This window comes from Apostichopus japonicus, chromosome 16 (assembly GCF_037975245.1).
Source record: "Apostichopus japonicus isolate 1M-3 chromosome 16, ASM3797524v1, whole genome shotgun sequence".
Taxonomy (NCBI): Eukaryota; Metazoa; Echinodermata; class Holothuroidea; order Aspidochirotida; family Stichopodidae; genus Apostichopus; species Apostichopus japonicus.
In genome coordinates this window covers 4354581-4378574 of record NC_092576.1, presented here as the reverse complement: position 1 = coordinate 4378574, position 23994 = coordinate 4354581, and the positions used below count along the sequence as shown (strand labels likewise).

The following is a 23994-nucleotide window of genomic DNA, read 5'->3' as shown; positions in this document are numbered from 1 at the left end:
ACAGGATAAGAAGATATTAGTGGGGGACACATCCCTGGCTCGAGACTTTGGAAAAACGTTAAGTCAAATCAATAATGATTTTTTTGCTATAATCAGGCATGAGACTCTTCCGCGGAAACGCGGATTTCCGATTATTTTTTTTTTCATTTTCGCGTTTTTTCTTGTAATTCGCGTTTTTTATTATTTTTTATTATTTTTTATTTTTTTATTTTTATTTTTTTTTTGGCCGAACATGCTGGACTGTGAAGGGAAGGAACACCGAATTTGACCAGTGGTGGAATCAAGTAGCACAAAGCAAGCAAAAAAGCCTTTTTTTGGTTCAAAAAAGCTAATGGATAAATTATACAAGCAGAAATTCCACACTTTTTTGGCGAGTTACGTGATATGATAAATTCCATCTAGAGTCCACCATTTTGCATTTAAGCCCTCCTTACCTGACAAAAAAATTCTAAAGGGGAGGGGGACACCCCCTCCTCTTAAACCCCTCCCCCAGGACGGCGATCGATAAATTTCAGATTTTTTTCCCCGGCTCAGTCTCATCCCTGTATAATAAAGAAGATTCACTTGTCTATGACTTGCCACGCTGGGAGTTGAAGAAGCATCTGGTTGCTCATTAACTAGTATCGAAACCAAAGTAGTTACTTCCAAGAATGAAGTTAAAGGTATTCATTGCTAACAGTTTACAAACTTTTCCATTACTTGCTTTTTTATTTCCTCTCTCGATGTCTAGCATGCCCTTGTAATTATTAGCAGTTGCGTCCTGTGTAACAATAACAGGGGCGGATGCAGGATTTGTGACAGGGGGGGGGGGGTCTGACTGGTCCAGCAGCGCCTGAACGTAAGACTATCTAAGCGGAGCGCCACCATCGGTTGGCGCGGAGCGTACCAGAAAATGTTTGGCTTTACAAACCCCCCCAGATGGCCGGAAACGGCACTTCCCGAGTATTCTAAGCTGCATGTACCTAGCCTGAAAATATGGATCTCATGTCTGCAATTTCTCAATTGATGAGAAAAAAACAATGTATGAAATATGGTAATACATATCAGATGAGTTGAGATGATACAAAAATCATAATGCCTTTAGCCCCCAATCCCCCTCCCGTTCCGTCACCACTGTTTGATGCAGGGCCGGATCCAGGATTCTGGAAGGGTGAGGGGTTTGGCCGCCAGTGATCCTAGGGTCGCAGGGGAGTAGGTTTCCCTCTTTCCATTGTGAAATTCTTGGATATTTAAGTACAACAGGGAACCTTCAATTTAGCCATGCAAAGCACCTCTCTTTTTTTTCCTCTTTTTTTTGGCCAAGAGCAGGGGGGGTCCGGACCCCCTGGGCCCCTGAATAACTCTGATCCACTCAGATATGACAGCTTCATAGTTAGTGTAACATATATTCTTTTATTTAATTTATGATCACCTCTCTCGCTCTTAAAACAGCTTACATAAGCTTATTCATCGTGTTGCCTTGTTTGCTTTATTCAAGCGACTTGTGCTAGTCCTTTGTATATATACATTTTTTTCAATATTATTTTACTTAATCATTGGGAAAACCCCGTAGAACTATGCCATTAAGAGCACTGTCTGGTGAGCGATAACACAATATCACAACCATTTTTATTGAAATAGAAACTTAAAGTTCATTATACGGCCATAATAAAACTCGGTATTGTTGCAGTTGATGTTTGAGAGATGTTGTTGCGTTAGACAGAACTTGAGGTTGTCATATGTATGTTCACCCTAAACCTAACTTACAATGGTACCCTTGATGGAGAATATGCAGTGTTGATGCACACTATAGACAGACACGCCTCAGATGGTCAATATATCATTGATCATGAGATGACGTTGGTCATAATATCAGACATGTCAACCTGTTTGACCCCAAAATAGGGAGAATAACATTTTTCAGAGCCAAAAAATAGGGAGAACAAGTGGAAAATAGGGAGGTTGGTAATTTTCAACTGAAATGATATAAATACTCCTAAATAAGTATAGTCTACTTATGCAATACAGTGAGAGAATCGTCCAATCAGTGTTTCTTGTTGCAGTTTACAGCAGCTCGCTTCGCTTTCTACAGGGTTTCTTCAGTATATATGCTTCCATTTGAAACAGGGAACAGTGGACTCTGGGTACTGTGACTTCATGGCTAGTATATGCTAGATAGAGTCCCATCAAGCTTGAGACTTGACCGATTGTCTCTGTCTTATTCTTGCGAACTACACTGAATAGCCTTTCCTGTTCAGCGTTACTGTGGGGAATTACTAAGCATAGGACTAACTTTTGGCTATTGTCAGAAATGTCGCAAGTGATGAAAGATTAAAAAAACCGGGAGAATAGAATATGAAACCAGGAGGCCGGGAGATTCGGGTAAAAACCTATGGTCATGCTCGTTATCGGTGGGCCAGGCCATAAGTGGCTGTGCTACTGGTGAACATGCTATCGTTGACAAGGCGTTCCATATTTTACTTGCTTGACCATCGTGTTGCACTGTTGATGGCGGATGCTGCTGTTGCATATATGCTATCGGTGATCATGTAATTTGTGACATACAATCAATGAAACTGGCTTTCTATGTTTACGATATCGATGATCATGTTATCATGATTACCAGTAGTATTCGTCACTATATATGACGTACGTAGCTGCGGGATATATATGCCTTTATGATATAAGTGGACATGCTATCTATAGATTACTACGTTTACGATTATCGTGCTATTGATTATCATGCTATAGATTATCATGCTGTCAACGCTACCGGTAGAATTAACGTTCTCAAAGTGGCGTACTTCGAGGTTGATGATCGCGCTGCAGGTCTAAAGGAAATCTAGATACACACTCTCTTATTGATTAGTTTGTATTGATTAGTTTTGTATTGGTACATAGTGGAAGTTAGGCTACATATGTCATTTAATATTTGACCATGTATACTGGGTTGGTCCGGTTCCAGCTATCACTGTTAGTACGAAGATTTCGTTCGTTTGTACAAACGAGAGCGTTTCTGTTGACCTTTATAAAGCACAGTGTAACTTAGTGGGACAAAAAAAAGCAGGAAATACAAAGAAAATTGTGTCAAATGGGTTAATTTTAAACAAGGTTTTACCATGATACGCTTCGTTATGTCTTGCCATACCTTTAGGCTTGTCCTCGTGTCAACCCCATTTTTTTCTCTTTAGGGCTCATTGTAGGCCTAATACTAACTCAATTTCGAAGATTGAAACAGTAGGCCTATTTGAAAGTCTTTTCTCCACATATTCGTCCAAGTAATAAGCAACGGTGTTCAAAGGGACATTTTTGTTTTCCATGGGACAATTTGCAATAAGTGGATTACGTAACGTATTAAAATTACATATAAAGAAAAACAACATTTTTTGGGCTAATTCATATAAAATAACATTATCCCGTGGAGAATACATGCCCTAAGTGTATACTCTTATGTTCTCTATAAATATATAATATCAAACGAACACATATATTTATAAGCAGTACGTTCACCGAGACTGCCTTTGTACTGTTTTGATCCGTTGGTATAAGTATTCTCGCAAAGTGCATTCTCGCAAAGTGCATTTTCTAGTAAAAATGTGTGTCATGAACTTGTCGACCTTTGACCTGTTGCACCAAACAAGCTTTTTGTCCCATTAACCCCCTTTCATAACAATGGATGTCATTATAGCTTTCAATTAGATGTTGAAATGGTACCACTTTATCCAAGAACGGAAAAGAAAGTATCTAATATAGTTTTTACCAAGAGAATTACTCGCTTCCGGTCAAACTGGGTGGAAACTTTCGGTATCATTTTGACGTATACCTCGTGACCTGTTAACCGAAAGTCATCAGAATTAAGAAAGTGTTGAAATTTTTTTCTGATTCATGTTTTTCTTTCTGAATTAAAAAAAAAAAAAATCAGGACTGTTACTTTTCATGTTGTGATACGTGAACAATGATTTTAAAGAGTAGGAGACAACGAGAAATAACAAAAAGATTTAATTGTTTGCATTTGATATTTTATTTGGGTTAGAATACAGCAAAACTCAAAGTTTTTTTTTCCTCTATAGGTAACCTAAAAGCAGTGTCGATTCAATTACTATTGCTTATAATGACAAGTATTTTTTATTTCCGTTTACGATAAGATATGATCAGTGCTTGCAACGTTAGTAATCTTCGTTGATCTTTCTTATATTTAAGTTTTGCTTCCTACTTTGCAAACTAATACGAAATGTGAAATGAGAAATTTCGTTGTTTGCTGAAGAGTTCTACAAAAACACTTGTACTTGAGCCAATTATTGTACAAAGGTTATTTAAGACAAAAAAAAAATAGTTAACGTTAATGAATGCTACATAACTACTTCGAGAACCAATTAAAATTTGACCAATTTTATCTCTGGTTATTTGTATTGGATACTAAATTTTAAACTAAACTGAAAAAATTAAAATACCCTCACAGGTTAAGTATCAGACCATCGGTTGGAAAACTATTATTACAAGTCTCAAACACTAACGTAATATTATATTTTACGATATGTTCAAATCATTACCAATTGCCCTTTCCGCCACGCCCAAAATGAACAGAGGGCCGTGCTGATGTCATATTTGTCCTAACTTAGCAAGTTGCAGTCTCTGAATGCATATCATAACGGCACGGTGAGTTAATCACTAATAGTATATACAATGCTCTTCGAACTTATTGAAGGGCTATATATTTTGAAACATAAATGTGAACTTCGGCTCAGACTATTAGTTTTAAGCATCGTAAATTGTGTTTCTAAAGCACTTTTGTAGAACCTTGAAAGTTTGAATTAGTCAATCACCAAGCGCGTCTGTATAAGCTAGCTCACCAAGCGTGATCGCATAGGGCCTACTGATACGCGGTTTCACGCAATCGTGTTACCCGGCTTAGTTTAGAGATCTGCAAATATATCACGTAGCCTACATTAGCACCGATATGACAACGATCTCTCATCAAACGCTGGAAAGTCCCCTTGATAAATGATTAATTAAGAAAGAGTAAACAATGTCGTTAGTTAGTAAACTTCGAGTAACTTGGAAGTCCTTAGCAGCACGGATATATATATATATATATATATATATATATATATATATATATATATATATATAAATATAAATTGTATATCAAGTTATAGCTCAATAGTATAACAATGTTACTTAAACAATATAACAGTTTTTTGCCATATTATAACACTTGTTCATATTAACATGTTCATATTAACGCTGTTCATAGTAACACTGTGCTTATTAACACGGAAGTCAGTTCTCACTGAGAAATAATAACTTTTTCTGCTGGCCGTTTACAATTCCTTACGAAATTCACAGAAGAGGATCGCAACTGATACATTCCCTGTGTATGATAACATGTTAATATGCGATTTAAGTAGCATCAGTGGCGTAGGAAGGTACTTTTGAGTGGGGGGCTGAAGGCTGATGGCCGGCCTGGGGGAGGGGTGTAAGGGGAGGTTTTTTTTTTGCATTTCCAGGTGGCCTCAGATGCAATTTGGTGCAATATAGCACACTTCAACCCACCCACTCCATTTTGTATATAATTTTGCATTTTCACCTGGCCTTAGATGCAATTTGGTGCTCCAAATGAGATTTTTTTCTCATTTGGAAATGAAAAAGGGGTTTTTTGACTTGCGAAGCGGGGGGGGGGCGGAATGATACTTCCGCCCCTCCATGTTTTTCACTGGGGAGGGGGGGGCTGGCGCCCCCAGCCCCCTGGTTCCTACGCCCTTGAGTAGCATAATATTAACACCTCTTGTAGCTTTCCTTGTATATATTCAGAACTCTGTGTCCTTTTAATTTCCTTTCACCTAATGGTGAAATAAAAATCGTCAAATCCATTAACATTTTAAAACCAAAGGCATGTAATTAATTATATTCTATAACATACGACAAGTGTAAAAGCTACTTTGCAAGAAACTGTAGAACTGGACTATAATGCGCTAAAGTTAGGCTGAAGGAAAAGTAGGCTGAAATTGATCGGAATCTAGCTTTGGAAGCTACGCTCGCTTTTAATGTACTTAGCATGTAGTGCAAAAGGTATAGTGCGCCGATAAATTGTCTAAGATACACTGCAGTTGGAAATGTACAGCCCAATGATAACAACGTCATCTTCATTGAAGGCTTTGATGTTGCCAGAATAGATTCCCTGAAATACAAAATATAACAAATAAAAGTTATAATGAACAGGGGGTGACCTTTGCGAATAGTCCTATGCATTTGTATCATATATGATATAAAAGATTATAAAAGATTGATATGAAATCGTACCTTGGAACATTAATAACATATATGTTTAATTGTATAAAAGCTACATAATCTGTTAGCTCTGCTCGCGTTACAAGGCTTAAAACTATTTGAATCTTGGGTCGTTGTCTAACACATTCTGTAATGGTATTTAGGCCCCCGGAATTGATAACTTATCGCAAAGAGACTATACTTCAATTATCTATTACCGGTATATAACCCTTCCTAATATATAGTCTGCACATCCAAGTAATAATATGTGCATATCATTATACGTATTCGCAGTTCTTGTCATTGCTGGCATGATTGAAACACTATTTCCTTCACAGACCACCGGATAAGATTAACAGTTTCTTCTGTAAATATAACACAATACGCAAAAGTCCTCGATCATTTGATAACATCGCAACGTCTTTCAGTAACTATACCTAACCAAATTGTTTTTAAATATATAACATTAAAAATGCAACAATGTAAAACTCAAAATGCGTTTAACTTCGTAGATGAACTAAGCAATTGGCATACATGACATAAGGTTCACAAAATGGCAAACGTCAGTGTGCTTAGAATTCACAGGTGTTTCTTATAATCAATATTCGAAATGAAGAATTTGTCTATACGTTTAGAAAACAAATACGTAAATTTGAACACACCTTGTCCACAAAAGTCGATGGAATCACCGCTGTCTCGTGAAATGAGAGAGTTTCTATAAAACAAAATAAATATAAGTAAAGATATAAAGTAAGCCCTTAACAAAAGCTATCAAAGGATAGAGTTTCTATCAAACGAAATAAGTTTAAATTAAGACATAAGCTAAGCCCTTAATGATAGAGTTGCCATATAAACACGAAATAAATATAAGTTTAGATGTAAAAGTAAGCCCTTAATAAAAGCTATCAAGTTTAAAACAGTACGTTTAAGCTTTAGTATACTGCTAGTATTTTTGCGTTTCCAATTCTAATAAGATATAGTGAGATATAGGATGTTCTCAGATTTATAAAAAGGTTTACACAGCTGATAACAGCCGATCATACAACTCAACGTCGTTGCTCGATCGTCTCACAAATAGAAAAAAAAATTAGCATGTATAATAATTTATTACTTATTCGCATTAGATTGCCCTTGCTTTGTTACAACTCAAATGGACAAAGTAAATATGATAGGTTTGCCAATTTTAATTATCTTTTTTTTCCCCCTTAAATATGTCTGATATGTTTTAGTTGCAACACGACCACCTTGTATTTTTTGCTTTATATCTGCGTTGAATTACAATGTACCTTAAAAAATAGCAGGTTACAGAATACCTTTTGTGATCAATTTGGCTGTTTAAAGCTTTTCTTGATAACATTGTCGCTCCAAACGTTAGCACTTCCATGTCAACTAAGCATGGGATAATCCTCTCATTGGGCCTATAGATTTACAGCAATACTTGATAAGTCGAATTTTACGAGATAATAAAAATTTAGGAAGCAGCAAGACAAATGTACATATTCGAACCCGATAAATTAAGTCTCTGGTACGACGTTAATACTTTGAAAGACAATGGAATACAAATTTATTATATTGATTAAACGTATTTAATTAGGCCTGGCATGGGCTGACAGATCGGAGTTATTGTTCTCCGAGTAATACAATGCATTTTTTTTTTCTAGAAGATTATTAGTTTGGGAGACGTGAACGTCGCTTCTTAAATTGTTTTTAATATAATAATAGGTACCACAAATTACCTAATCTTAATGAATAATACATTGAACATATTCAGTCTCATTTTGCACCAAAGCAAAGACATTTTTAGAGCTAACTGAGATTCTTAGCAGTTAAAGGATGGCACCATGAAGTAATATATATTGTATACCGCCAGTCCAGGGGTATTTCTACATCTATAGTTTTGTTCGAAATGAGCCTTTACAGGACTGTGTCAGTTACTCAGATACTCCGCAAAATTCCATAGGAAAACTTGCAGCGACTTCAAGCAACAATTGAACAACGCACGCATTGCTTGTACAAAACATTTACATGGTGTTCAGTGTCAACTAAACGATGTCATGTAGTTTCACAAATTTATAAGTATGCAGTGTGGACAATTTATTAGCATAATTAATGGATAAATGTTTATATTTAAATTATCATTAGTTTAGCGTTAAAAAAAAGTTTAGCGTTACAAAGTTCTAAACTTAATGTCGTGTAACCATGAATATAATATAAAGAAAAACACAGTGGTTGCAATTTGTTGCAATGAAGACTAAAATTAATTTAAAATCCATGCTTGAAGACTTACCTCCTTTCTTTAATGGGCAGAGCGGGCTTTCATGTTTACCACAGAGAGATCCAACATTTTCGTATGTCTCACCACTTAGTTTGTTTTCCAAATGGACGGTAAAAGTACCAAACCACAAGTCTTCATCTAGGAAGAAGGATTACAAAATCGGGAAATTACAAGGGTTTTCTTTTAATTAATTTGTGTGTGTGTGTGTCAGTGCCTTTTTAGTGAGTAAAATCGATGTATTTAACAATAATATATCCATAACGTGATTGAAACAGAGTGAAACCCACCCAATAACCTTTCGGCGTAATACTCTTTATAATGGATAATGAAAAAGAAATCGAAAAACGGAAAACAGAAAGTTACCATATTGTTTCTGTTCCAGATATTTCCGTTTGAAATTTACGAGAATAGAGATTCATTTTCTATCAAACTACTAAAGGTTATCATACCTCATTTTTTGAAATATGTTTTCCGCTCATAGTGGGCTTATTTGATTTGTTTATTTACCAACTATAGTACAGGGAGTTAATAATTAATAAACCGATACTAATAAAGTATATTACTAGCTCTGTTAGACGCTACTAGGTTTTCAGCCGTCCTGTCGCGGAAGTATGAACTGACCTAATCACCATTAACATCAATAGATAATGATGTAATTTGGACTAAAGTGGGTCTAGCCCCCAAATTCCAGGTGTACTTATACACTAAGTACAACTCCAAAACTCCAACTAAGTAGCAACCACTTCCGACCCAAACAATAGAAACCGCTCTGTCTTGTATTCCCATTTAATTAGAAATTCCTCCCCCTTTAGTGATCCCTACCTAATTGGCTCCTCAGTTCCGACCTCCTGTTTATTTATGGCTTCTTAACAATGTTAATCGAACAATACTTCACTTCTCAGCATCTCCCTGTTTGAATAATAGACAACTTTCCCTAGAAAAAAAGGGTCTATTCTACAAAACTTAAATATTATCCCCCGTAGGACCTCTTGCGAGGTCGAACAGGGGTAAACTCCTTTATTGTAAAGAACTGCTTCAAGTATGATCGCATTTAAGTTGGACTTTTTAACAACTGCATCAATACATACAACTGTTCATTGAGGATGTTTTTTTTCTAAAATATTTGATCAAAAATGATGATTGGAATATATTGCATTGGTTTAATCGGTGAAATTAAGAGGTTATTGCTGATGAGCTCATGGGGATATGAGAACAATAGGCACTCAATTGTTGCACACAGTTTAATACTTACACACGTAAAGAGAAATATCTATGGTTTCCTGGACGTCAAGCCTTAGTGGGTTTGGATCGAAAGAAAGCTTTAAGCCATCCGCCCAAAGTCCTGTTATCAGAATTGGAAAGCAACATCTTGATTTTGTATATATTGCGTCTCGCTTATTAAAATAGGTGACTTCGTTTTTAATCAAAATGTAAACAACTTTTAGTATCATAGTTCAGCTGATGAATGTACTAATCATCGTCGGATGATTAAGATGATTCTCGACTAAAATACTAAAATATTGTTGCTTCCCAATATATCAGGCAACTTCTAGATGTAGTCTGCATCGAAAGGCAGTTTCTAATTCTAGATGTTTGTGATAAAGTCAAAACCACCAGAAGAAGAAACGTAAAACCTATCTCAACTTATGAATGTATTTTTACAGCAATATGAATTACCACACACGGTGATCGAAAAGGCCCAACATTTGTGAACTGTATACGCCTTAATACTTTCCGCTGTTCTCAACCCTGTTTAAATGCATCAAAAGATCAGTCTGTAGTCCAGATTTTTGAAATAAAAAGTTGGAACGTAATATAGTATGTCTGTAAAACTATAACATTTACCTTTTAATCTTTTCATTTGATTATATTTCGTTACAATTAGCTGTAACACATCAACGCTTAATCTTAATAAAAAAAGTTCAATACCAGGGTTGGAACAGCCGGGGGATACAGGGGAAAGTGCTTTGTGGAAAAACCTCAAAAGGTGCTCCCTCCTTTTCTTTATTAATACCAAGTGCCTCTTTCCCAAAGGTAAACCTTGAATTTTATATGTGACAAGTGTTATATTTGCATAGACCATCTATTTGTCGAAAAGCTTTTAGTTATCTTTGTTTGGCGTCCCTTCAAAAATATATCTTATCATATTAACCATCGAAGTATGAACTAACCCCCACCCCCTTCCGTCCCACGTCCCTGATTTGTAATCAATCAACCCTATTTTGCCGCCTTTGCACAATACTATTTGCACAATATATATTCACATAATTATGTTCAATGATTCGAAATTACGTTCGAATAATCGTGAATAACCTTTTGTTCACCGAAGATAAGATTCAACCTCTCCCCTAACATGAAAGGTTATAAGTTGACTTCATTTGATCACATGAATTTGAGTATAAGAAAAAATATATAGAATAATAGTAACATGTCTTTATAGAGTATAATTTCAAAAAAGTTGGACTTACAAAAGTGTCGCGAAGGCAGTTATAAAGGAAGAATGGAGTTAATACTTATTCGACTTTTCTTAAGCTCCTCTTCGACTATAGAAGTCATGAGTATAACTTCAGTTTATATCTATATCATGTAACGTCATCAAAAATGGTGCATTGACGAAGATGCGGGTATGGATAATTTTAAACACAATTTGAAGCCAACAGTGCAGGAAAGAAAGTCCCTTAAAGAAAAATTCAAAAGGATTCAATTACATACCATGTAGTGATATGGAGTCATTCTGTAACATTCGAGGTAATTTTGGAATTCTTTTAGTTAATAGTGGGAGGAATTAAAGTGCGATCCCAAAAAAAAGAACCCTTTTATTTAGCTATTTAATACATTTCTGGCCAACAATAAACAAACAGAGAAACTGGGTAGACACTCGATTTTGACTCCAGTCAACATTTTGATGGATTAACTATATCACTATTTGAATAGGCCAACATTAACCATGGACTAAGATGCATGTTTTATAATACCTATGCAATGTAGTAAACGATAAAATCTACAATATTATTATTCACAAAAAAATCTTTGAAAGTTGACTTATTGACGCTGATAGCCGATAAAAGTATAAAGTAATAATTTAAATGAATCGAATTAATAGAGATCACACTCTCAAAAGACAAATGTAAATTAAACAGGCACGTGAAAATTATTTCAAATATAAGGAAGAGGTGAGGGGAGGTGGGAGTCTAAAGTTCTCCAAAAAATTTAGGTAACGACAAACCCCTTTATCATATACTCCGAGGAAGTGCTTTAATTCATTTCCTACTGAAATGTGAAGCACAAATTCCCCGGCATGAACGGTTTGTTTCAGCCTGACGATAGAGTCGGTTCATACCCCCCCCCCCCACCCACACACACCCTTGCTCACGCCACGGGGAATAAGATACTTTGGTTTTACTGACCTGTAATTTTAACTTCACATGGATCATCCGGCCCACTTATTCGAAACATGAAGGCCACACTGGCAGTCATCAGCAGGACAAGATTCAGACGCCACACAGCGGCATTACAACAAATCATCTTGGTATAGAAGCAGATCGATAGTATAGAACACAAACGCTTGCGTGGGAGTGGAACAAGTTTAATATCGATGCTATTTTCAAGCTCTTCACAATAAGGAACAAAGATAACTGGATACTTTTATTGCGTTTGCCGAAACTTACTATCGTCATAAAATTTTAATCGTTTCTATTCCATCCGAAGATAGATAAACGAATCGAAAGAGGAACTTCCCATAGTGCGCTACGATGACACAAATATATAATAAATCTAAAACAACAAGGAAGAAAATTCCAGTTACTCGAATAATGTCTGCCTCTTTGTTCTGTAGTTTCATTCATTATTAAGTAGATACTCTTAAAGAATAAATATTATGACATATTTTCATATGATGCCATTAACAGAGTTAAATATTTCCATCTCTGAAAAACATATGCATACATTTTATTGGTGTGAACATCATTTGTGATAACAGTTTGTAATTGTAAATTTTGTTACATTGCCAGTAAAAATCCTGTCACGAAATTTTGATACCGACACTAGTAGAGTTCAATTGGCTACATTTCCTTTAAATTGTCATTTTGGGCAATTTATTAGCATGAAAGACTTCAAATAAGATATTTCATGCAGTATGGGATGAACATTACTTGGGACCCGCGATAAATCTGGTTGAAAGAACTTGAAATGGAAAGTTGATTGGCGGATTTTCTGGAGGCTCCTCGACCTCGGAATATCCTTAATCTTGGTGCCCATTGACAGTAGCCACCAAAGGTTATCGGCCAAACCTGCAGTAATCCAAACTATGTTAAATGATCTCTTTGTCCGTAGGAGACGTTGACAGTATTTGATCATAGCTAAATGCGATACTGAGCAGCAGTGGCGGACTGGCCACACCGGCATTTGGGCAATGCCCGGTGGGCCAGTGGGCCGGTGGCCTGGTGGGCCGGTGGGCTGGGGAGCTTGGTAAAATTTACAGCCCATATTCACAGTAGTTAATAGAATCCAGACGGGCTGTGTATGGTGGACTAATTGCTGAAGAATATGCGGAAGCTACGGGATGACTTCATGCTACTCATTATGCAGCTGCAAAGTTTGTTCAATTGGCTAATGACCAACTGGAAGAAATGAAAGAAGATCTTGTTATGGAAGAGTCCCTTCCGGTAAAACGGACCCAGTGAACAGGTATCGCATGGAAGTGTGTAACCCGATAGTGGACACTATTCTTGCGAACTACACTGAATAGCCTTTCCTGTTCAGCGTTACTGTGGGGAATTACTAAGCATAGGACTAACTGTTGGCTATTGTCAGAAATGTCGCAAGTGATGAAAGATTAAAAAACCGGGAGAATAGAATATGAAACCAGGAGGCCGGGAGATTCGGGTAAAAACCTATGGTCATGCTCGTTATCGGTGGGCCAGGCCATAAGTGGCTGTGCTACTAGTGGACATGCTATCGTTGACAAGGCGTTCCATATTTTACTCGCTTGACCATCGTGTTGCACTGTTGATGGCGGATGTTGCTGTTGCATATATGCTATCAGTGATCATGTAATTTGTGACATACAATCAATGAAACTGGCTTTCTATGTTTACGATTTCGATGATCATGTTATCATTATTACCAGTAGTATTCGTCACTATATATGACGTACGTAGGGAACTGCGGGTACTGCGGGGATATATGCCTTTATGATATAAGTGGCAGGCGCGTAGCCAGGGGGGGGGGCCGAAGGGGGCAGCTGCCCCCGCCCCCTTGAGCATATTTTTTTAATTTTTTTTTTAATGTTTGTATGATATCACTAGTATTTACAAAAGAGAAAATGCTAAGATGCAACTTACAAGGCCTGGGAAGTGCCATTTCCAGCGATCTGGGAGGCATTTTCAGCCAAAATTTTCTTGTGCGCTTCGCGCCAAACATGGTGGCGCTACGCTTAGATAGTTTGCAATGCCGAATCTACAGTTTCGCCCCTCCCTTGGCAAATTCCTGGCTACGCGACTGATAAGTGGACATGCTATCTATATATTACTACGTTTACGATTATCGTGCTATTGATTATCATGCTATAGATTATCATGCTGTCAACGCTACCGGTAGAATTAACGTTCTCAAATGGCGTACTTCGAGGTTGATGATCGCGCTGCAGGGCTAAAGGAAATCTAGATACACACTCTCTTATTGATTAGTTTGTATTGATTAGTTTTGTATTGGTACATGGTGGAAGTTAGCTAGCTACATGTCATTTAATATTTGACCATGTATACTGGGTTGGTCCGGTTCCAGCTATCACTGTTAGTACGAAGATTTCGTTTGTCTGTACAAACAAGAGCGTTTCCGTTGACCTTTATAAAGCACAGTGTTACTTAGTGGGACAAAACAAAAAAAGCAGGAAATACAAAGAAAATTGTGTCAAATAGGTTTTAAACAAGGTTTTACCATGATACGCTTCGCTATGTCTTGCCATACCTTTAGGCTTGTCCTCGTGTCAACCCCAATTTTTTCTCTTTAGGGCTCATTGTAGGCCTAATACTAACTCAATTTCGAAGATTGAAACAGTAGGCCTATTTGAAAGTCTTTTCTCCACATATTCGTCCAAGTAATAAGCAACGGTGTTCAAAGGGACAATTTTGTTTTCCATGGGACAATTTGCAATAAGTGGATTACGTAACGTATTAAAATTACATATGAAGAAAAACAACATTTGTTTTGGCCAATTCATATAAAATAACATTATCCCGTGGAGAATACATGCCCTAAGTGTATACTCTTATATTCTCTATAAATATATAATATCAAACGAACACATATATTTATAAGCAGTACGTTCACCGAGACTGCCTCTGTACTGTTTTGATCCGTTGGTATAAGTATTCTCGCAAAGTGCATTCTCGCAAAATGCATTTTCTAGTAAAAATGTGTGTCATGAACTTGTCGACCTTTGACCTGTTGCACCAAACAAGCTTTATGCCCCATTAACCCCCTTTCATAACAATGGATGTCATTAGCTTTCAATTAGATGTTGAAATGGTACCACTTTATCCAAGAACGGAAAAGGAAGTATCTAATATAGTTTTTACCAAGAGAATTACTCGCTTCCGGTCAAACTGGTGGAAACTTTCGGTATCATTTTGACATATACCTCGTGACCTGTTAACCAAAAGTCGTCAGAATTAAGAAAGTGTTGAAAATTCTTTTCTGAATCATGTTTTTCTTTCTGAATTAAAAAAAAAAAAATCAGGACTGTTACTTTTCATGTTGTGATACGTGAACAATGATTTTAAAGAGTAGGAGACAACGAGAAATAACAAACAGATTTAATTGTTTGCATTTGATATTTTATTTGGGTTAGAATACAGCAAAACTCAAAGTTTTTTTTTCTCTATAGGTAACCTAAAAGCAGTGTCGATTCAATTACTATTGCTTATAATGACAAGTATTTTTTCTTTCCGTTTACGATAAGATATGATCAGTGCTTGCAATGTTAGTAATCTTTGTTGATCTTTCTTATATTTAAGTTTTGCTTCCTACTTTGCAAACTAATACGAAATGTGAAATGAGAAATTTCGATGTTTGCTGAAGAGTACAAAAACACTTGTACTTGAGCCAATTATTGTACAAAGGTTATTTAAGACACAAAAAAATAGTTAACGTTAATGAATGCTACATAACTACTTCGAGAACCAATTAAAATTTGACCAATTTTATCTCTGGTTATTTGTATTGGATACTAAATTGTAAATTAAACTGAAATAATTAAATTCCCTCACAGGTTAAGTATCAGAGCATCGGCTGGAAAACTATTATTACAAGTCTCAAACACTAACGTAATATTATATTTTACGATATGTTCAAATCATTACCAATAGCCCTCTCCAGCCGCGCCCAAAATGAACAGAGGGCCGTGCTGATGTCATATTTGTCCTAACTTAACAAGTTGCAGTCTCTGAATGCATATCATAACGGTACGGTGAGTTAATCACTAGTAGTATATACAATGCTCTTCGAACTTATTGAAGGGCTATATATTTTGAAACATAGTTGTGAACTTCGGCTCAGACTATTAGTTTTAAGCATCGTAAATTGTGTTTCTAAAGCACTTTTGTAGAACCTTGAAGTTTGAATTAGTCAATCACCAAGCGCGTCTGTATAAGCAAGCTCACCAGCGTGATCGCATAGGGCCTACTGATGAGCGGTTTCACGCAATCGTGTTACCTTAGTTTAGAGATCTGCAAAGATATCACGTAGCCTACATTAGCACCGATATGACAACGATCTCTCATCAAACGCTGGAAAGTCCCCTTGATAAATGATTAATTAAGAAAGAGTTAACAATGTCGTTAGTTAGTATACTTCGAGTAACTTGCAAGTCCTTAGCAGCACGGATATATATATATATATATATATATATATAAATTGTATATCAAGTTATAGCTCAATAGTATAACAATGTTACTTTAACAATATAACAGTTTTTGGCAATATTATAACACTTGTTCATATTAACGCTGTTCATAGCAACACTGTGCTTATTAACACGGAAGTCAGTTCTCACTGAGAAATAATAACTTTTTCTGCTGGCCGTTTACAATTCCTTACGAAATTCACAGAAGAGGATCGCAACTGATACATTCCTTGTGTATGATAACATGTTAATATGCGATTTAAGTAGCATAATATTAACACCTCTTGTAGCTTTCCTTGTATATATTCTGGACTCTGTGTCCTTTTAACTTCCTTTCACCTAATGGTGAAATAAAAATCGTCAAATCTATTAACATTTTAAAACCAAAGGCATGTAATTAATTACATTCTATAACATACGACAAGTGTAAAAGCTACTTTGCAGGAAACTGTAGAACTGGACTATAATGCGCTAAAGGTAGGCTGAAGGAAAAATAGGCTGAAATTGATCGGAATCTAGCTTTGGAAGCTACGCTCGCTTTTAATTTACTTAGCATGTAGTGCAAAAGGTAGTGCGCCGATAAATTGTCTAAGATACACTGCAGTTGGAAATGTACAGCCCAATGATAACAACGTCATCTTCATTGAAGGCTTTGATGTTGCCAGAATAGATTCCCTGAAATACAAAATATAACAAATAAAAGTTATAATGAACAGGGGATGATCTTTGCGAATAGTCCTATGCATTTGTATCATATATGATATAAAAGAAATATAAGATTGATATGAAATCGTACCTTGGAACATTAATAACATATATGTTTAATTGTATAAAAGCTACATAATCTGTTAGCTCTGCTCTCGTTACAAGGCTTAAAACTATTTGAATCTATGGTCGTTGTCTAACACATTCTGTAATGGTATATTTAGGCCCCCGGAATTGATAACTTATCGCAAAGAGACTACTTCAATTATCTATTACCGGTATATAACCCTTCCTAATATATAGTCTGCACATCCAAGTAATAATATGTGCATATCATTATACGTATTCGCAGTTCTTGTCATTGCTGGCATGATTGAAACACTATTTCCTTCACAGACCCCACCGGATAAGATTAACAGTTTCTTCTGTAAATATAACATTTGTTGAACACAATACGCAAAAGTCCTCGATCGTTTGATAACATCGCAACGTCTTTCAGTAACTACCTAACCAAATTGTTTTTGAATATATAACATTAAAAATGCAACAATGTAAAACTCAAAATGCGTTTAACTTCGTAGATAAACTAAGCAATTGGCATACATGACATAAGGTTCACAAAATGGCAAACGTCAGTGTGCTTAGAATTCACAGGTGTTTCTTATAATCAATATTCGAAATGAAGAATTTGTCTATACGTTTAGAAAACAAATACGTAAATTTGAACACACCTTGTCCACAAAAGTCGATGGAATCACCGCTGTCTCGTGAAATGAGAGATTTTCTATAAAACAAAATAAATATAAGTTAAGATATAAAGTAAGCCCTTAACAAAAGCTATCAAAGGATAGAGTTTCTATCAAACAAAATAAGTTTAAATTAAGACATAAGCTAAGCCCTTAATGATAGAGTTGCCATATAAACACGAAATAAATATAAGTTTAGATGTAAAAGTAAGCCCTTAATAAAAGCTATCAAGTTTAAAACAGTACGTTTAAGCTTTAGTATACTGCTAGTATTTTTGCGTTTCCAATTCTAATAAGATATAGTGAGATATAGGATGTTCTCAGATTTATAAAAAGGTTTACACAGCTGATAACAGCCGATCATACAACTCAACGTCGTTGCTCGATCGTCTCACAAATAGAAAAAAAAATTAGCATATATAATAATTTATTACTTATTCGCATTAGATTGCCCTTGCTTTGTTACAACTCAAATGGACAAAGTAAATATGATAGGTTTGCCAATTTTAATTATCTTTTTTCCCCCCTTAAATATGTCTGATATGTTTTAGTTGCAACACGACCACCTTGTATTTTTTGCTTTATATCTGCGTTGAATTACAATGTACCTTAAAAAATAGCAGGTTACAGAATACCTTTTGTGATCAATTTGGCTGTTTAAAGCTTTTCTTGATAACATTGTCGCTCCAAACGTTAGCACTTCCATGTCAACTAAGCATGGGATAATCCTCTCATTGGGCCTATAGATTTACAGCAATACTTGATAAGTCGAATTTTACGAGATAATAAAAATTTAGGAAGCAGCAAGACAAATGTACATATTCGAACCCGATAAATTAAGTCTCTGGTACGACGTTAATACTTTGAAAGACAATGGAATACAAATTTATTATATTGATTAAACGTATTTAATTAGGCCTGGCATGGGCTGACAGATCGGAGTTATTGTTCTCCGAGTAATACAATGCATTTTTTTTTTCTAGAAGATTATTAGTTTGGGAGACGTGAACGTCGCTTCTTAAATTGTGTTTAATATAATAATAGGTACCACAAATTACCTAATCTTAATGAATAATGAATAATACATTGAACATATTCAGTCTCATTTTGCACCAAAGCAAAGACATTTTTAGAGCTAACTGAGATTCTTAGCAGTTAAAGGATGGCACCATGAAGTAATATATATTGTATACCGCCAGTCCAGGGGTATTTCTACATCTATAGTTTTGTTCGAAATGAGCCTTTACAGGACTGTGTCAGTTACTCAGATACTCCGCAAAATTCCATAGGAAAACTTGCAGCGACTTCAGGCAACAATTGAACAACGCACGCATTGCTTGTACAAAACATTTACATGGTGTTCAGTGTCAACTAAACGATGTCATGTAGTTTCACAAATTTATAAGTATGCAGTGTGGACAATTTATTAGCATAATTAATGGATAAATGTTTATATTTAAATTATCATTAGTTTAGCGTTAAAAAAAAAGTTTAGCGTTAGAAAGTTCTAAACTTAATGTCGTGTAACCATGAATATAATATAAAGAAAAACACAGTGGTTGCAATTTGTTACAATGAAGACTAAAATTAATTTAAAATCCATGCTTGAAGACTTACCTCCTTTCTGTGATGGGCAGAACGGGCTCCCATGTCCACAGAGAGATCCAAGTTCTTCGTATGTCTCACCACTTAGTTTGTTTTCCAAATGGAGGGTAAAAGTACCAAACCACAAGTCTTCATCTGGGAAGAAGGATTACAAAATCGGGAAATTACAAGGGTTTTCTTTTAATTAATTTGTGTGTGTGTGTCAGTGCCTTTTTAGTGAGTAAAATCGATGTATTTAACAATAATATATCCATAACGTGATTGAAACAGAGTGAAACCCACCCAATAACCTTTCGGCGTAATACTCTTTATAATGGATAATGAAAAAGAAATCGAAAAACGGAAAACAGAAAGTTACCATATTGTTTCTGTTCCAGATATTTCCGTTAGAAATTTACGAGAATAGAGATTCATTTTCTATCAAACTACTAAAGGTTATCATACCTCATTTTTTAAATATGTTTTCCGCTCATAGTGGGCTTATTTCATTTGTTCATTTACAAACTATAGTACAGGAAGTTAATAATTAATAAACCGATACTAATAAAGTATATTACTAGCTCTGTTAGACGCTACTAGGTTTTCAGCCGTCCTGTCGCGGAAGTATGAAGTGACCTAATCACCATTAACATCAATAGATAATGATGTAATTTGGACTATAGTGGGTCTAGCCCCCAAATTCCAGGTGTACTTATACACTAAGTACAACTCCAAAACTCCAACTAAGTAGCAACCACTTCCGACCCAAACAATAGAAACCGCTCTGTCTTGTATTCCCATTTAATTAGAAATTCCTCCCCCTTTAGTGATCCCTACCTAATTGGCTCCTCAGTTCCGACCTCCTGTTTATTTATGGCTTCTTAACAATGTTAATCGAACAATACTTCACTTCTCAGCATCTCCCTGTTTGAATAATAGACAACTTTCCCTAGAAAAAAAGGGTCTATTCTACAAAACTTAAATATTATCCCCCGTAGGACCTCTTGCGAGGTCGAACAGGGGTAAACTCCTTTATTGTAAAGAACTGCTTCAAGTATGATCGCATTTAAGTTGGACTTCTTAACAACTGCATCAATACATACAACTGTTCATTGAGGATGTTTTTTTTCTAAAATATTTGATCAAAAATGATGATTGGAATATATTGCATTGGTTTAATCGGTGAAATTAAGAGGTTATTGCTGATGAGCTCATGGGGATATGAGAACAATAGGCACTCAATTGTTGCACACAGTTTAATACTTACACACGTAAAGAGAAATATCTATGGTTTCCTGGACGTCAAGCCTTAGTGGGTTTGGATCGAAAGAAAGCTTTAAGCCATCCGCCCAAAGTCCTGTTATCAGAATTGGAAAGCAACATCTTGATTTGTATATATTGCGTCTCGCTTATTAAAATAGGTGACTTCGTTTTTAATCAAAATGTAAACAACTTTTAGTATCATAGTTCAGCTGATGAATGTACTAATCATCGTCGGATGATTAAGATGATTCTCGACTAAAATACTAAAATATTGTTGCTTCCCAATATATCAGGCAACTTCTAGATGTAGTCTGCATCGAAAGGCAGTTTCTAATTCTAGATGTTTGTGATAAAGTCAAAACCACCAGAAGAAGAAACGTAAAACCTATCTCAACTTATGAATGTATTTTACAGCAATCTGAATTACCACACACGGTGATCGAAAAGGCCCAACATTTGTGAACTGTATACGCCTTAATACTTTCCGCTGTTCTCAACCCTGTTTAAATGCATCAAAAGATCAGTCTGTAGTCCAGATTTTTGAAATAAAAAGTTGGAACGTAATATAGTATGTCTGTAAAACTATAACATTTACCTTTTAATCTTTTCATTTGATTATATTTCGTTACAATTAGCTGTAACACATCAACGCTTAATCTTAATAAAAAAAGTTCAATACCAGGGTTGGAACAGCCGGGGGATACAGGGGAAAGTGCTTTGTGGAAAAACCTCAAAAGGTGCTCCCTCCTTTTCTTTATTAATGCCAAGTGCCTCTTTCCCAAAGGTAAACCATGAATTTTATATGTGACAAGTGTTATATTTGCATAGACCATCTATTTGTCGAAAAGCTTTTAGTTATCTTTGTTTGGCGTCCCTTCAAAAATATATCTTATCATATTAACCATCGAAGTATGAACTAACCCCCACCCCCTTCCGTCCCACGTCCAGGATTTGTAATCAATCAACCCTATTTTGCCGCCTTTGCGCAATACTATTTGCACAATATATATTCACATAATTATGTTCAATGATTCGAAATTACGTTCGAATAATCGTGAATAACCTTTTGTTCACCGAAGATAAGATTCAACCTCTCCCCTAACATGAAAGGTTATAAGTTGACTTCATTTGATCACATGAATTTGAGTATAAGAAAAAATATATAGAATAATAGTAACATGTCTTTATAGAGTATAATTTCAAAAAAGTTGGACTTACAAAAGTGTCGCGAAGGCAGTTATAAAGGAAGAATGGAGTTAAGCAATACTTATTCGACTTTTCTTAAGCTCCTCTTCGACTATAGAAGTCATGAGTATAACTTCAGTTTATATCTATATCATGTAACGTCATCAAAAATGGTGCATTGACGAAGATGCGGGTATGGATAATTTTAAACACAATTTGAAGCCAACAGTGCAGGAAAGAAAGTCCCTTAAAGAAAAATTCAAAAGGATTCAATTACATACCATGTAGTGATATGGAGTCATTCTGTAACATTCGAGGTAATTTTGGAATTCTTTTAGTTAATAGTGGGAGGAATTAAAGTGCGATCCAAAAAAAAGAACCCTTTTATTTAGCTATTTAATACATTTCTGGCCAACAATAAACAAACAGAGAAACTGGGTAGACACTCGATTTTGACTCCAGTCAACATTTTGATGGATTAACTATATCACTATTTGAATAGGCCAACATTAACCATGGACTAAGATGCATGTTTTATAATACCTATGCAATGTAGTAAACGATAAAATCTACAATATTATTATTCACAAAAAAATCTTTGAAAGTTGACTTATTGACGCTGATAGCCGATAAAAGTATAAAGTAATAATTTAAATGAATCGAATTAATAGAGATCACACTCTCAAAAGACAAATGTAAATTAAACAGGCACGTGAAAATTATTTCAAATATAAAGAAGAGGTGAGGGGAGGTGGGAGTCTAAAGTTCTCCAAAAAATTTAGGTAACGACAAACCCCTTTATCATATACTCCGAGGAAGTGCTTTAATTCATTTCCTACTGAAATGTGAAGCACAAATTCCCCGGCATGAACGGTTTGTTTCAGCCTGACGATAGAGTCGGTTCATACCCCCCCCCCCCACCCACACACACCCTTGCTCACGCCACGGGGAATAAGATACTTTGGTTTTACTGACCTGTAATTTTAACTTCACATGGATCATCCGGCCCACTTATTCGAAACATGAAGGCCACACTGGCAGTCATCAGCAGGACAAGATTCAGACGCCACACAGCAGCATTACAACAAATCATCTTGGTATAGAAGCAGATCGATAGTATAGAACACAAACGCTTGCGTGGGAGTGGAACAAGTTTAATATCGATGCTATTTTCAAGCTCTTCACAATAAGGAACAAAGATAACTGGATTCTTTTATTGCGTTTGCCGAAACTTACTATCGTCATAAAATTTTAATCGTTTCTATTCCATCCGAAGATAGATAAACGAATCGAAAGAGGAACTTCCCATAGTGCGCTACGATGACACAAATATATAATAAATCTAAAACAACAAGGAAGAAAATTCCAGTTACTCGAATAATGTCTGCCTCTTTGTTCTGTAGTTTCATTCATTATTAAGTAGATACTCTTAAAGAATAAATATTATGACATATTTTCATATGATGCCATTAACAGAGTTAAATATTTCCATCTCTGAAAAACATATGCATACATTTTATTGGTGTGAACATCATTTGTGATAACAGTTTGTAATTGTAAATTTTGTTACATTGCCAGTAAAAATCCTGTCACGAAATTTTGATACCGACACTAGTAGAGTTCAATTGGCTACATTTCCTTTAAATTGTCATTTTGGGCAATTTATTAGCATGAAAGACTTCAAATAAGATATTTCATGCAGTATGGGATGAACATTATTTGGGACCCGCGATAAATCTGGTTGAAAGAACTTGAAATGGAAAGTTGATTGGCGGATTTTCTGGAGGCTCCTCGACCTCGGAATATCCTTAATCTTGGTGCCCATTGACAGTAGCCACTAAAGGTTATCGGCCAAACCTGCAGTAATCCAAACTATGTTAAATGATCTCTTTGTCCGTAGGAGACGTTGACAGTATTTGATCATAGCTAAATGCGATACTGAGCAGCAGTGGCGGACTGGCCACACCGGCATTTGGGCAATGCCCGGTGGGCCAGTGGGCCGGTGGCCTGGTGGGCCAGTGGGCCGGTGGCCTGGTGGGCCGGTGGGCTGGGGAGCTTGGTAAAATTTACAGCCCATATTCACAGTA

General features: G+C 35.9%; 1 protein-coding gene across 3 annotated transcripts; it reads right to left on the bottom strand.

Moving 5' to 3' along the window:
• Positions 1-545: 545 nt before the first annotated feature.
• Positions 546-23098, bottom strand: LOC139982187 (uncharacterized). 3 transcript variants are annotated; one of them, XR_011798027.1, is made up of 9 exons: positions 22883-23086; positions 20727-20816; positions 19493-19615; positions 17861-17913; positions 11929-17099; positions 9774-9863; positions 8534-8659; positions 6909-6961; positions 546-6157 (listed from the first exon to the last, which is right to left on the bottom strand). XR_011798027.1 is itself a non-coding variant. In XM_071994777.1 (5 exons), the coding sequence occupies exons 1-5, from the start codon at positions 22998-23000 to the stop codon at positions 6071-6073; spliced, it is 471 nt and encodes a 156-aa protein (XP_071850878.1). In that variant the 5' UTR covers positions 23001-23098; the 3' UTR covers positions 546-6070. The 3 variants fall into 3 exon arrangements, 2 of the variants coding, with proteins under 2 accessions (XP_071850878.1, XP_071850877.1); XM_071994777.1 differs by lacking the exons at positions 8534-8659; positions 9774-9863; positions 11929-17099; positions 17861-17913 and having other exon boundaries at positions 22883-23098; XM_071994776.1 differs by lacking the exons at positions 17861-17913; positions 19493-19615; positions 20727-20816; positions 22883-23086 and having other exon boundaries at positions 11929-12139.
• Between the last annotated feature and the right edge of the window lie 896 nt (positions 23099-23994).